The sequence below is a fragment of the Rhipicephalus microplus genome, chromosome X (genome assembly GCF_043290135.1).
Source record: "Rhipicephalus microplus isolate Deutch F79 chromosome X, USDA_Rmic, whole genome shotgun sequence".
NCBI classification, from domain to species: Eukaryota; Metazoa; Arthropoda; class Arachnida; order Ixodida; family Ixodidae; genus Rhipicephalus; species Rhipicephalus microplus.
Window position 1 is genome coordinate 200,767,302 of NC_134710.1, and position 12,082 is coordinate 200,779,383.

Below are 12,082 nucleotides of genomic sequence, written 5' to 3' on the forward strand. Positions count from 1 at the left end.
ATAGATAGATAGATAGATAGATAGATAGATAGATAGATAGATAGATAGATAGATAGATAGATAGATAGATAGATAGATAGATAGATAGATAGATAGTAATGTGCTCTGGGGTTTTTAAGAAATACTTTGCATGAAAAAACTTTCTCATTTCTGTCGGCTATAACATTTTAAAATGTAATCAACCACAGGCCACGTACTTAAGTAATTCAATTTGATATATTTTTAGTTTAACCTTCACACGCGCGTTCAAATAAAAGAGATCACTTACAGAAAGCACCAAGTTAAACCTAAAGCTATAATGGCAAGAGAAACAGTTTTTTTGTGAGCCCTGGGACTGAGATGGTCTTCTCAGTAATGTCAGTCATCCTTCCGACGTTTATAACTTCAGCACAGGTATCGAATCTTTGTTTAAATAATATTATCTTCGAGCAAACGTTAAGACGACTATGCACTACCATAAGAAAAACGAAGCAAAGAAAAATACGCTCTTTACTTATGATCTTTGTTTCGTCTGGTGGTGTTTAGGTACTTTATATTCCTCCTCTATTTTATCTACCAAGTAGCCCAGGAATAAGTACGTCCAACCGTAACTTGTTTGCCCATCCCCTGATGTTGAGCTCTCGGAAAAGGGGCCTTTTGAGGCATATCAAACAAATATTCTTTCCTAGTTTTTATGGATTAGTGACCTAGGAGGCTTCCTTGGGTAGGTCAGCATTCGTCGTTGAATCATCACAAAATAACTAAGAGAATATACAAATATTACACGCCTCATACCTGAGCCTGCGCGTTTCTCGCAGTCGTTGCATTCTTTCTCCTGTATGGAGGTGTCTTCTCCGCTGTGAGTTGTGAACACGAAGAGTGTCTTTCCGAAAGTTTGAAATGCGAGCACTATGACAGTTCACACGCATGTGTCTTTCTTCTTAGGTGAGCAACGTTATTCCAGTGGCCGTAGACTTGTCCGACTGGGATGCTACACAGCGTGCTTTGGCCGACATTGGTGACGTCGACTTGCTAGTGAACAACGCTGGCATCACTAAACTAGAAGCATTTGGGGAAATTGAGCCAGATAGTATTGACAAGTAAGTTTTATATTGCAACCACACGTGAATTCTACGTGAAAAGAGAATTTTGTTAACTCTCAATAGGTCTTGCTTCTCGACGTTTCTATAGCTGTTGTCTTCATGCACCTCCCTGATGTTAGCACTTCCCGCCCACTATGGCAGTGGTTCTCGAATGCGGATCTGCGAAGCCATTTAGGGGGTTCTGTGTAACCCATCCTCGAAAAAGAATTCGTCAGATTCCACGTACCTTGGTAATCGATGTCTTGTGAAGCATTTGAAGAGAAGGTGATTGTGGTGTCATTTTTTTGTAAAGTGAAACGTTACGAAATGACGCTGAACATGCATACAATTGTTATGCCCATAGACATGCTTGAACATTCGCATATGTTTTATATAGCCAGATGTTTAACACAGTTCTGTAACGATCCCAAGAGCAGCAACAAGGGTATTACCAACACCAGATGAAGTAAACCTAAATATACCGCTTTTCCTTGCGAGGAGCCTTCATAGTGTCACTTAAACAAACGTCAGTAGATGGCTTTTAAATATACAACGCATGTTAACTCGACGTGATGCCTGTATCATAAAAGTACGTATGTAATGCTGGTAAAATTAGATAGCCATCACTGCAGCCAAACGACGTTTTACCAACATTACGCCTGCATCGGGTCGTTCTCCAAAACAGTTTTGAGACCAGGCCTGGCTCTGTGGTAGAAAACTTGAGTGCTACGCAGAATGATTGGTTTTGATTACTGCTGAGACACTGATATTTAGTCTTTGAAATCGTCGGGTCAATGCTCGTGATGTAAATTTTTCTTGAATGCCCTCGCATTAAATTACCATTGTGTGTTCTCACCGTACCTCGGTAGATATAATACGTCAGCCGTCTGTGGCGCATACCCGCATACCGTGACCTGTGGTGCACGGGTATGTGCCACGCGTGTTAGAGGAAAGGGTTTAACATCGCACGTGCCAGGATTTTAGGGGCGAAGCTCTTTATGGCGTGGCTTGGGCATCCCTCGTAGTACGTAACCACCAGTGGCACATACCCGAAATCGGTATAACATTTGACCTCCAAGGTGGTGCCGGTGAGAGATTTCTTCTGTGGGTTGTTTAACAATAAAAAATAGTGCTCAATGTACATGCCAATGACTGCTAATGGGGAATGAGAGACAGGAGCATTCGGCTTTTAGTCAACGCGCACGCTGCGATCCCCATTAGCAGCCATTGGCATGTACATTGAGCACTATCGGACAAGAAAGGGTTGCTACATTATACTCGCTGGGTGTAACCTCCTTAGTTTTAGAAAGGTTTAGCGAGCGTTGAGCCGCCGGGCCATGAATACAATGAACTAGTATATACCATGAATGAATTCGAGGTGGTTAAAAGGGGAAGCAGATACGAAGCGCAAGCCGTAAGAAATAAAAGCTGAATCCTCCTGTCTCTCATTTCACATTAGCAGCCACTGGCATGTACATTGAGCACTATCTGACAGGAAAAGGTTGCTACGTTATACTCGCTGGGCGTAACCTCCTTGGTTCTAGAAAGGTTTAGCGAGCATTCGGCCGCAGTGCCATGAATACAGTGAACTAGTTTATACCATGAACTCAAGGTGGTTGAAGGTGGGAAGTAGACCCGAAGCGCCAGCCGTAAGAAAGTGTGCGTGTGCCACCTCTAGTTTAGTCCTTGGAATGTCCACTGAATGGCGGTGCTTTTATACGGGGAATATATGATAAAAAGATGCGAGATGGTGGGACTTGGAGTGTTGAATAGATGGACGAACGGACACACAGACAGATGCATGGATGGACGCATGAACGGACGCAGGGGCGGATGCATGAACGAACGCAAGGACGGGCGCACGAACAGACGCATGGACGGTCACACAGACGGACGCATGGACGGACGAATGCTTCGCCCCACTCTCCCCACTCCGTAGATATGCTGCCATTTTTTTAGATTATTCGTGTAATAACCAGACAGTCATAATCGTCAAACCCTCTTACCCGAAGGCAGCTAGATGGACACAGCTAGTTAGACGCAGGCAGCTAGATAGATAGATAGATAGATAGATAGATAGATAGATAGATAGATAGATAGATAGATAGATAGATAGATAGATAGATAGATAGATAGATAGATAGATAGATAGATAGATAGATAGATAGATAGATAGATAGATAGATAGATAGATAGATAGATAGATAGATAGATAGATAGATAGATAGATAGATAGATAGATAGATAGATAGATAGATAGATAGATAGATAGATAGATAGATTTGGTCAAAGTGACTGCAGTGCGCAAAGGAATGCTTCGCATGTAAGAAACGAGTTTTTTAGAGGTATATACTTTGTCCCGACACAGTGGTCCGTTCCAATGTTTTCTGAGCTTTGCCGCAGTACGAGTTGACATTGCGGATGAGCTTACTTGTTTTTTCCCTTCAAGCAATGACTGTCAACATTTGTTGTTGTTTTTTTTTTGGGGGGGGGGGGGCTATGCATGCAAGCATGCTTTTCGGAATTGCATATTTGAAAAGAAAACATAGCTGAAATTGGTTTAATGAGGTGGCAGAGGGCACAACTTATTGAAAAGCTGTTGAGATCAAATTGGCGTGACACCTTGCTTTCAACATTGTGTGCCAGATGGAAAGAAAAGGCACCTATTTCCGGCTGCATTTCGCACTGCGTGAAATGGGTCACTCCACCCTCTATCTCCCAGCAAGGGGTCCCTCATCACTTTCATTTGTACACAAGGGGGCACCCAAAACATATAGGGCTGGGAAACACTGCACTATGGTGCTTTGGAACAGTTTCTTTACTAACTTGACTTAGAGCAGCAAACCTAAGCGCCGCTCATGATATAAAACGCGTGCATTTGTAGTAAATTGCTAGTCAGCCTCTCAATGCGGTAACAACATTGCAAACGTAGCATCAGTCTTATTGAAGATCCCATAAGTAATCTGTACGATCGTTCGTCATTATTCTATAGGGCGATGTGATAGAACCTTCTGGTTTTTTCGTTAATATCTTCACTATCGAAGTCATCTCAGTCGAAGGAAACACAACAGGCAATTTTCAACTTTGCAGAAGATGTTGATGTGAAATGAATCAGTATATTAAATCTAATTTGCATAGTTTCTTCACGTTGTGTTACCGCAGCATATGTGAAGTAAGGAGCAACTATTGCCACCTGGGTGAAAAGTGATGGAAGATGACTGGTCACCTTTTTTCGAAGGCTATTAGATGCTCTTTTTATAGTCAGTCTTGCTGTTCAAGCCGTAAAGGTGAATACCGTGTTCACGAGTACCAGAATACCTTGTAAAATCTTGAACAGCCGTTAAAGTAAGCATAGGTCATGTTCAACACTGCATGAATGAAAGTCCTTTACGGGGGTTATGGGCTTTTGTAGGACGGGCCAGCATCGTATTGCTTACCATTTTTTTCACCCAGATTTATTTACCTCAGAGTACCTAAACGTTGTTTTTTCTATTCATGAACAAAAGCAAAATTATTTCGTGCTGTGTCTTCTCAACGTTGAGAAATGCACGAGGGCTTATGATTCTGGAGTTACAAACAAAGCTTCCTGAACTAATTTTTATCTAACTTTCTGAAGTTTGAAAGAACTGCTTGTCTGTTATGTACGCCTATTGAGTAAAGTAAATGATGCCTCATAAAATGCACATTTTGTTTTGAGCTGTACACACACATAAAGCTTCCCGCCACATGACTTTTCGTTGCTAGAAATAAGAGGTCAAAAGCAACAAAAGGGTTTTAAAGATAACAGTAACCATATCGAATGACAGCTCCTTAATGTTGCCAGAGCTCGACGCGTGAGAATCGTGCAAAGATACTTGATTGACATGATTATCTCCGTTTGTTGCAGAATTTTTGCCGTGAACTTCAAGGCTGCAGTGAACATCTCGCAAGTAAGTTATCAGTCATACTCACATCACACTCTAGAGAATCTTTTCAGTTTGTCCCAAACATGGCCTCCCCACTCTAGCCGTTTTTTTAAGTGATGTTGAGGCCACTGGCCATATCTCTTTCAAAATCAAACAAGTTAGTCACGTCTCTTTGAACTCTCAATAAAGTTTCACTATTTATCTGTCCATCCGTATTCTGGATCATGTATTCGTCTAAAGCTGGCGACAGTACTTTCTTTCCTCAGGAGGGAAGTTTGAGACACCAATATATAGCCAAGGGTAAGAGCTATTGTTAATATTATCATCTGCAGGGAAAGCAGATTAAAATTATTATATTATTATTATTTTTATTATTATTATTATTATTATTAGTAGTAGTAGTAGTAGTAGTATATTATTATTATTATTATTATTATTATTATTATTATTATTATTATTATTATTATTATTATTATTATTATTATTATTATTATTATTATTATTATTATTATTATTATTATTATTATTATTATTATTATTATTATTATTGTTGTGCTATTCATCTTCTTCTTCACACATATAGATCAAGTGTGACCTAGATGTTCTTGATTTGAATTCCCTTCAGCAGCATGATTTTATCGTAAATTTTTGGTTATGTCTTATACCCCAAGTCAAATAATCCACATACTCGAGTTACATACTACGACATCTGTCTTTTTTGTTCCCACTAATTTCACTCGTCACTTAAACCAACAATCTCTAAAATCCGCCTAAAAACTGACGTTTTTTTATTGACCACAACAAGTCACTCATATTTTCTTTTAGACAAGCTGATTATGGTGGCTTGTATAATGACCTATTGCCCTTTGATTGGTAACTAGTTATCGGGATAATCAACGTTGATTACAAAGCTCATCTGTTTACGTAGCTTATATTGAGCAGTATACGAAATTGTTAGGGTTAATACACACGTACTCACGGTAAATATCATCATTGATTCTGATTTGTGCTTGTGGGGGCAAAAGCATCAAGATCGCGCAAACAGTTATTCTTACAAGATATCCGTCAGGTCTTTTTTAAAATGAATGAATAAAAATTTTTTGAAGTAACTAGTTTTTTTACCTAATATTTTGTAAACACCTTCTCAAGATGTTTTTACAGCTCATATATTTGATTCCAAGAAAAACAACCACTCTGACCAGCCAGCAGGGTTTCGGAAGCATATTCTCAAGTAGTTAAACTAAGGAGAAGAGGCTTTTAGACTACATTACTCAAATGGGGTAGAAGCCAAAGTCGCTGCCTGTTTAGGTGCGCATTTCTGATCCGTTTATTAAGTCCCAGACTCAAGCACTTCCATAATTCAAGTGTTCAGCTGCTTTACCACAGCTACTACAGTGATGGAGAGCTCATCTGTGAATGGGTTAAACTCTTGAAATAATTCTTATCATGCAGCACAGATGACATCTCGTCAGCCATTCTAAAAGCTTATGGTAGTAGCCCATTTCTCTTAGTAATAATTACTATATCTGATATCTGCTCGGATGCTTGCACAATACCTAGGGTGTGGAAAACTGATAGCATGTTTCCAGTGTTTTAGTCTCACTATAAAACTGAAACCTTGAATAATTGCCTGATGTTTCTTCTAGCAGATCCTTGAACTGGCTCTCCACAACATGTATTTTCGTGCGAAAAACTGTTTCCTTTCAAATCAGCATGAAGTTCTCACTGGTTGTTGAACTTTCACAAATTTTGATAGTTTCATGACCAGATCCCCTTGCGTGTACTTCAGAGAGGGCAAGTTAAGACCATTTACTGCGACCCATAGCAATGTGACAGTAAATGATATCAAAAAACACTGATGTTAACTGTACAGTTGAAACTCCTGCATAGCTACTTTCACTCTAAAAAAATGAGTGATTTGTCTCTTTTTTTATATAATTCCGACTTGCCACGTTCACGGCACTCTGTTTAAGGAAGTACGTCAATATTCTTCGGGAGTCATTGTACTCCCTTTTGAGAGTCATGTGATCTACACAAAAATTAAGGTGTCTATTTAAAGAAAAGTATAAACGCTACAAGTCAGGACTCTTTGAAAGGAGTTACACATACTCTTTTTCTCTTAGGGTGTTTATGATCGATCATGCTGTGTTTTCGTAAATGGCCAAGAATCTTCTCTGTACAAGACTATTAGTGGGGTTCTTCAAGGGTTAGCGTTAGGGCCACTCTCCCTTTTTTATTTTTTAATAGTGACTTGTCTTTCGCAATCTGAAATTATTTCAATTTGTCTACGGCCTATATTGAGTTATTTCAGGAAGGTCTTTCTGTTAACGACCATTTCTTTTTTTGAGAACGATGAAAAAGTAATTACGTTTCCCGGGACACTGTTAAAGTCAATGTCATTATTCCCTCTTCCTAAACTTCTAACATGTCATTGTTATACTCTAGTAATAGTGCTTCGTTATGTAATGTTTGTCGAATCAATTCTCAGTATTTTATATGATAGATCATAGCCGCTTACTTTTCCTGCTCCCACTAAGCGTGCTTTCATGTGTTTCAAAGTGGGGTCTTCACTTTGCTGGCTCTCTTTGCAGAATATCTCGAGAATTCATTCTCACATGTCCGTACGCAAATTGTACATCACTATACTTTTTCCTCGACTCGAATATGTGTTTTTTATCTGGAAAAGTCTTTCTAGCGGCGACAGTACTAAGACTAAGGGGGTACAGAAACGAGTGCCTAAACAAACGTAACCATAGTTTATCTAGAAGCAATCCCGGATGAACACCGTGCCTGCATCTTATTATAGCACTGCTGGACTATTTTCATTACTACCACATCACTGTCGACGAAGTCGCGCGTATACGCTATATCTTGTAAAGTTGGTTATGGCACCAAAACGTGCCCTGAACTGCTTGGTTCTATAAATTTGAAGCATTTCTTTGCACACTACAGACACTTTTTCTATCTATCTATCTATTTATCTATCTATCTATCTATCTATCTATCTATCTATCTATCTATCGGTCTATCTGCCTGCGTTTGGATCCATGCTCTCGTGAACGCTTTCTTAACTTGGGGTAGACCAATTTTAGTATGAGATCGTGAAAGAGTATGAGAATTATGGATGTCTGGTGTTGATTTATGACATAAATAATGTGAAAATCCCGTCGTGTACGACGGCAATCCTTCTGCTCCACACACGCGTGGCGTATATATCACGGGCCGGGTTATGTGTGCACCAGGCGTTTCTGAAGGCGAGAACAGAGTTTGGTAATTGAAACGCGAGAGCGTTAGGTAAAATGAACCTCGGCAGCGTGTACGCGACGCATGCAAATAATATTTTCATCTTACCAGCATCAATCAAGCCAAAGCATTCTGTGTTACAATCAAGTATTCTACCACAGAGCCAAGCCGGGTCTCGGAAATATACTTTGCAACAAAGATCCTATACAGGTGTAATGTCGGCGAAATGTCTGGTGCGGTTTCAGTGCAGTCTATCTAATTTAAAAAAAACATTTCATATATACACCAATGATACGTCACATCTCTCCAACTACGTGATATATAAGTCACCTCGTCGAAGTGGTCCTAGCAGAGTGCATTTGTGCGTCAAAAAGAACCTACCTTCTCACCAAGTTCACTCAAGTGATTCGGACTTCCCGGAATTCGTCGCTTGCAAAGTATCCTTTGGTGAGCAGTGCGCAATAGTGATCAATTTTCACCTACAACCTTCAAGCCGCAATTCAGTGGAAGAGCTAACGTATATCTTCAACATTTCTCATTCATATACGTTTATATGCGGAGACTTTAATGCGCACAAGATAATCTGGGGTAGTGACCGATGTGATGCACATGGAAACATTGCTGAGTGTGCTGCAGACAAATGCAATTTGACAATTTTAAATGACGGCTCCCCAACTTTTCTCCGAGGGCATAATTACTCGACTTGCATCGATGTAACCATGTGTTCCCAAGATCTGGTGAATGGTGTAGAAACACCATTCACTAGATCTTGGGAACACTTGAGAACTCATGAACGGATGTAGAAACACGTGGGAGTGACCATTTTCCCATTCTAATAAATCACCCCTACTTGCGAAATGACGACATCAGACGCTACAGCAAACTGACGAACTGGAAAGCTTTTCGGTTCACCTAACAAACCAAAATAGTGAACTCACGACAGTTGAAAGCTTTACTGAATTTGTGCAAGATAATGCGAATAAATGTGCAAAGAAAGTCCCGATTCCAAAAGACTATGCCGGAGTCGATGGAGAGTATGAACTTCTAAAAGCCATCAGATGACGTTCAAAGAGGGCATATCGACGCAGCAGAAGTTTAGAAGCATACAAAAATGCACAGAAAATCCACAGTGTAATGCGCAGACAGCTAGAAAATTCAGGTAAACGACGCTGGCGTGACTTTTGTGGCATGCTCTCTCCCCACACACCTGTTCCAAGAATTTGGCTTGTAATTCGAGCACTTGGTGGCCCTGTATCACAGAGCTTCCCATTTCGTGCTCTTGCTGTAGCCTTGGACAAACCGGAAGCTGTGGTAGCAGATGAATTTTGTCAACTTATCAGTAGGCCCACCGCATCACAATGTGCCTTATTTGATAATTCTGTCGCGTTAGCAAGCCAGAAAATTAATGCTTGCTTTTGGGCCCAGCATACTCAACTAGACCCTGTATTTACGTTATGGGAGCTGCATTGTGCTATAGCATCATGTCGTCAAAAATCGGCCTCTGGACCGGACGGCATTACGTAAAATATGCTAAAGAACCTTGGGCCCACAGGCACAACTATTATCTTTGATATTTACAATAATCTATGGATGCAAGAAATTGTACCCGAGTCTTGGAAGTCTGCTCGCATCATTCCAATCTTCAAACCGGCTAAGACGCCCTTGAACCTTGAATCCTTCCGTCAAATCAGTCTGACAAGCTGTCTATGTAAGGTAATGAAAAAAATGATTGATGCGCGACTTCAATGGTGGTGCAACAGAGCTGGTGTATTCTCCAACTACTTAAGAGGTTTTAGAAAACAGAGATGCACAATGTATGCAATACTGGACTTAGTAACGTATGTGGAGCATGAACGCGCCTGTGGTAGTTTGACGGTCGCAGTGTTCTTCGACATCAAAAGGGCATTTGACACAGTCAGTCACACTCATGTTCTGCTGAGTATGTTGGAACTCGGCTTGTCCGGCAGGTCTTTCCGGTGGGCATTCAAATTTTTATCAGGTCGCAAAATATTCATTCCGACGAGCGAAGGAAAAAGTGCAGAACACGACGTCAGACAGGGAGTGCCACAAGTAAGTGTACTCAGCCCTTTTCTTTTCAACTGTGTTATGGCTGATTTAGCTAAAAGACTGCCTTCCAGGTTGAAATACTCCTTATATGCAGATGATGTGTGCATTTGGGCATCTGGCATGGACATACCATTAATTCAGATTGCATTGCAAGACAGAATAAATATTATCAACAACTTTTTAAAAGAAAGAAGAATGATTCTATCGCACGCAAAGACAGCGGTATTGCCCTTCACCCGTAAGAAGTTAAAGAACTTCAATCTCATTTTAGAAGGAGAACCACTAATGATTGTAATGATGCATCGGTTTCTCGGAGTAATACTTGATAGGCAGCTATCATGGGCACCTCACATAAAGAAACTCGAAAACGAGGTGAATGCGCTACTGAATATACTCCACAGAACTGCTGGGACATCATGGGGCGGATCTGTATCATCCATGCTCGCCTTTCACAATGCTTTAATACGACAAAAAGTTGCATATTCTACAGCAGTCTTACACCGCCTTTCCCGCACTTCAGAGGAGCGACTTCAAAGACTATTAGCTAGTGGACTGCGCGTCTGCATAGGTGTTCCACGAGCGCCTTCCAGCAGCCTTGTCATAGCAGAGACTCGACAACCACCCTTTCCTGTTATAAGAAGAATTGAAACATGCCGCCATTTTTTTCGCTTACAGACGCAACACAAGGACCGCCCATTGGCACTGGAGATTTTACTAAGAGATAAAAGCAATGCTCATAACGATGTACAGAGTAATGTACATATATTACCCCGAAATGAATTTTGGAGCTTCGAAATGGACTATCCTCCATGGCTGCTTGCAATACCAAGCATTGAATTCTCAGTGAATGGCATTATCAGAAAGAAAGACGTGTTCATCCAAGCTGCTCAACAACTAGCGCTTTATCAGATACACATGCGGTATCCAGGGTACATACACATTTACACAGATGGCTCAAGTACTACAACGTCTTCAACATCGGCGTTTATTGTACCACAGCTCAATATTCAGGAATCGTTTAAATTATGTGGCATGACGTCATCTACTACATCTGAGCTCTTCGTTATTTTGTATGCTCTAAAGTTCATAAACTCGGTAGCAGACGCTAGAAAATGGGTGCTTTTCAGTGACTCACAGGCCGCATTAAGATCACTCTCCAGTAAAAACAGGACAGTAATAAATGATAGTATGACATACGAAATGCTGAAAGAGCTTACCAAAGCAAAGAAGGTGCAACATGAGATCAAATTCCAGTGGATACCTGGCCATTGCAACATTCCTAGAAACACAGCTGCCGATGAAGCAGCACGACAAGCACATCGTAAAGACGTTACTGTTTCTTTACCAATTTTGAAAAATGAATTGCGTAGTATTATAATAAATACAACTTTCAGAATATGCAAAACTGCTTGGTTTGACCAAAGTACAAAGAGCTGCGATTTATACCACATCGATCCATTTATAGAATTCAAAATTACGCTGGCATTAGATAGAAGTATGACTACTCTAATTCACCCATTTAGGCTAGGCACCGCATACACAAAACATTTTTTGCACAAAATCGACAGAGCTGAAACTCCCGAATGCGAATGTGGATTTATAGATGAAGACGAATGTCACCTTCTCATGGACTTTCCACATCATGACACGCCGAGACGCCGTCTTAAGTCTGAACTGTTCGCATTGGACCGCAGACTATTTAGCATGAAAAAACTTCTGGGCCCGTGGCCAACTGGAGTTTTACAGTCACATGCTTTAAAAGCATTAACACGTTTTTTACAAGACAGCGGGATTGCTGACAAGTAT

The 12,082-nt window shown here is 40.5% G+C and overlaps 1 protein-coding gene across 1 annotated transcript in view; it reads left to right on the forward strand.

The window, feature by feature from the left end:
* LOC119187662 (L-xylulose reductase) overlaps positions 1-12,082 on the forward strand; it is a 55,710-nt gene that overhangs the window by 15,073 nt on the left and 28,555 nt on the right. Inside the window, exons 3-4 of the mRNA XM_037435745.2 lie at positions 925-1,079; positions 4,948-4,990. Coding sequence (XP_037291642.1) covers positions 925-1,079; positions 4,948-4,990 — 198 coding nt within the window. The remainder of the gene's footprint in view (positions 1-924; positions 1,080-4,947; positions 4,991-12,082) is intronic.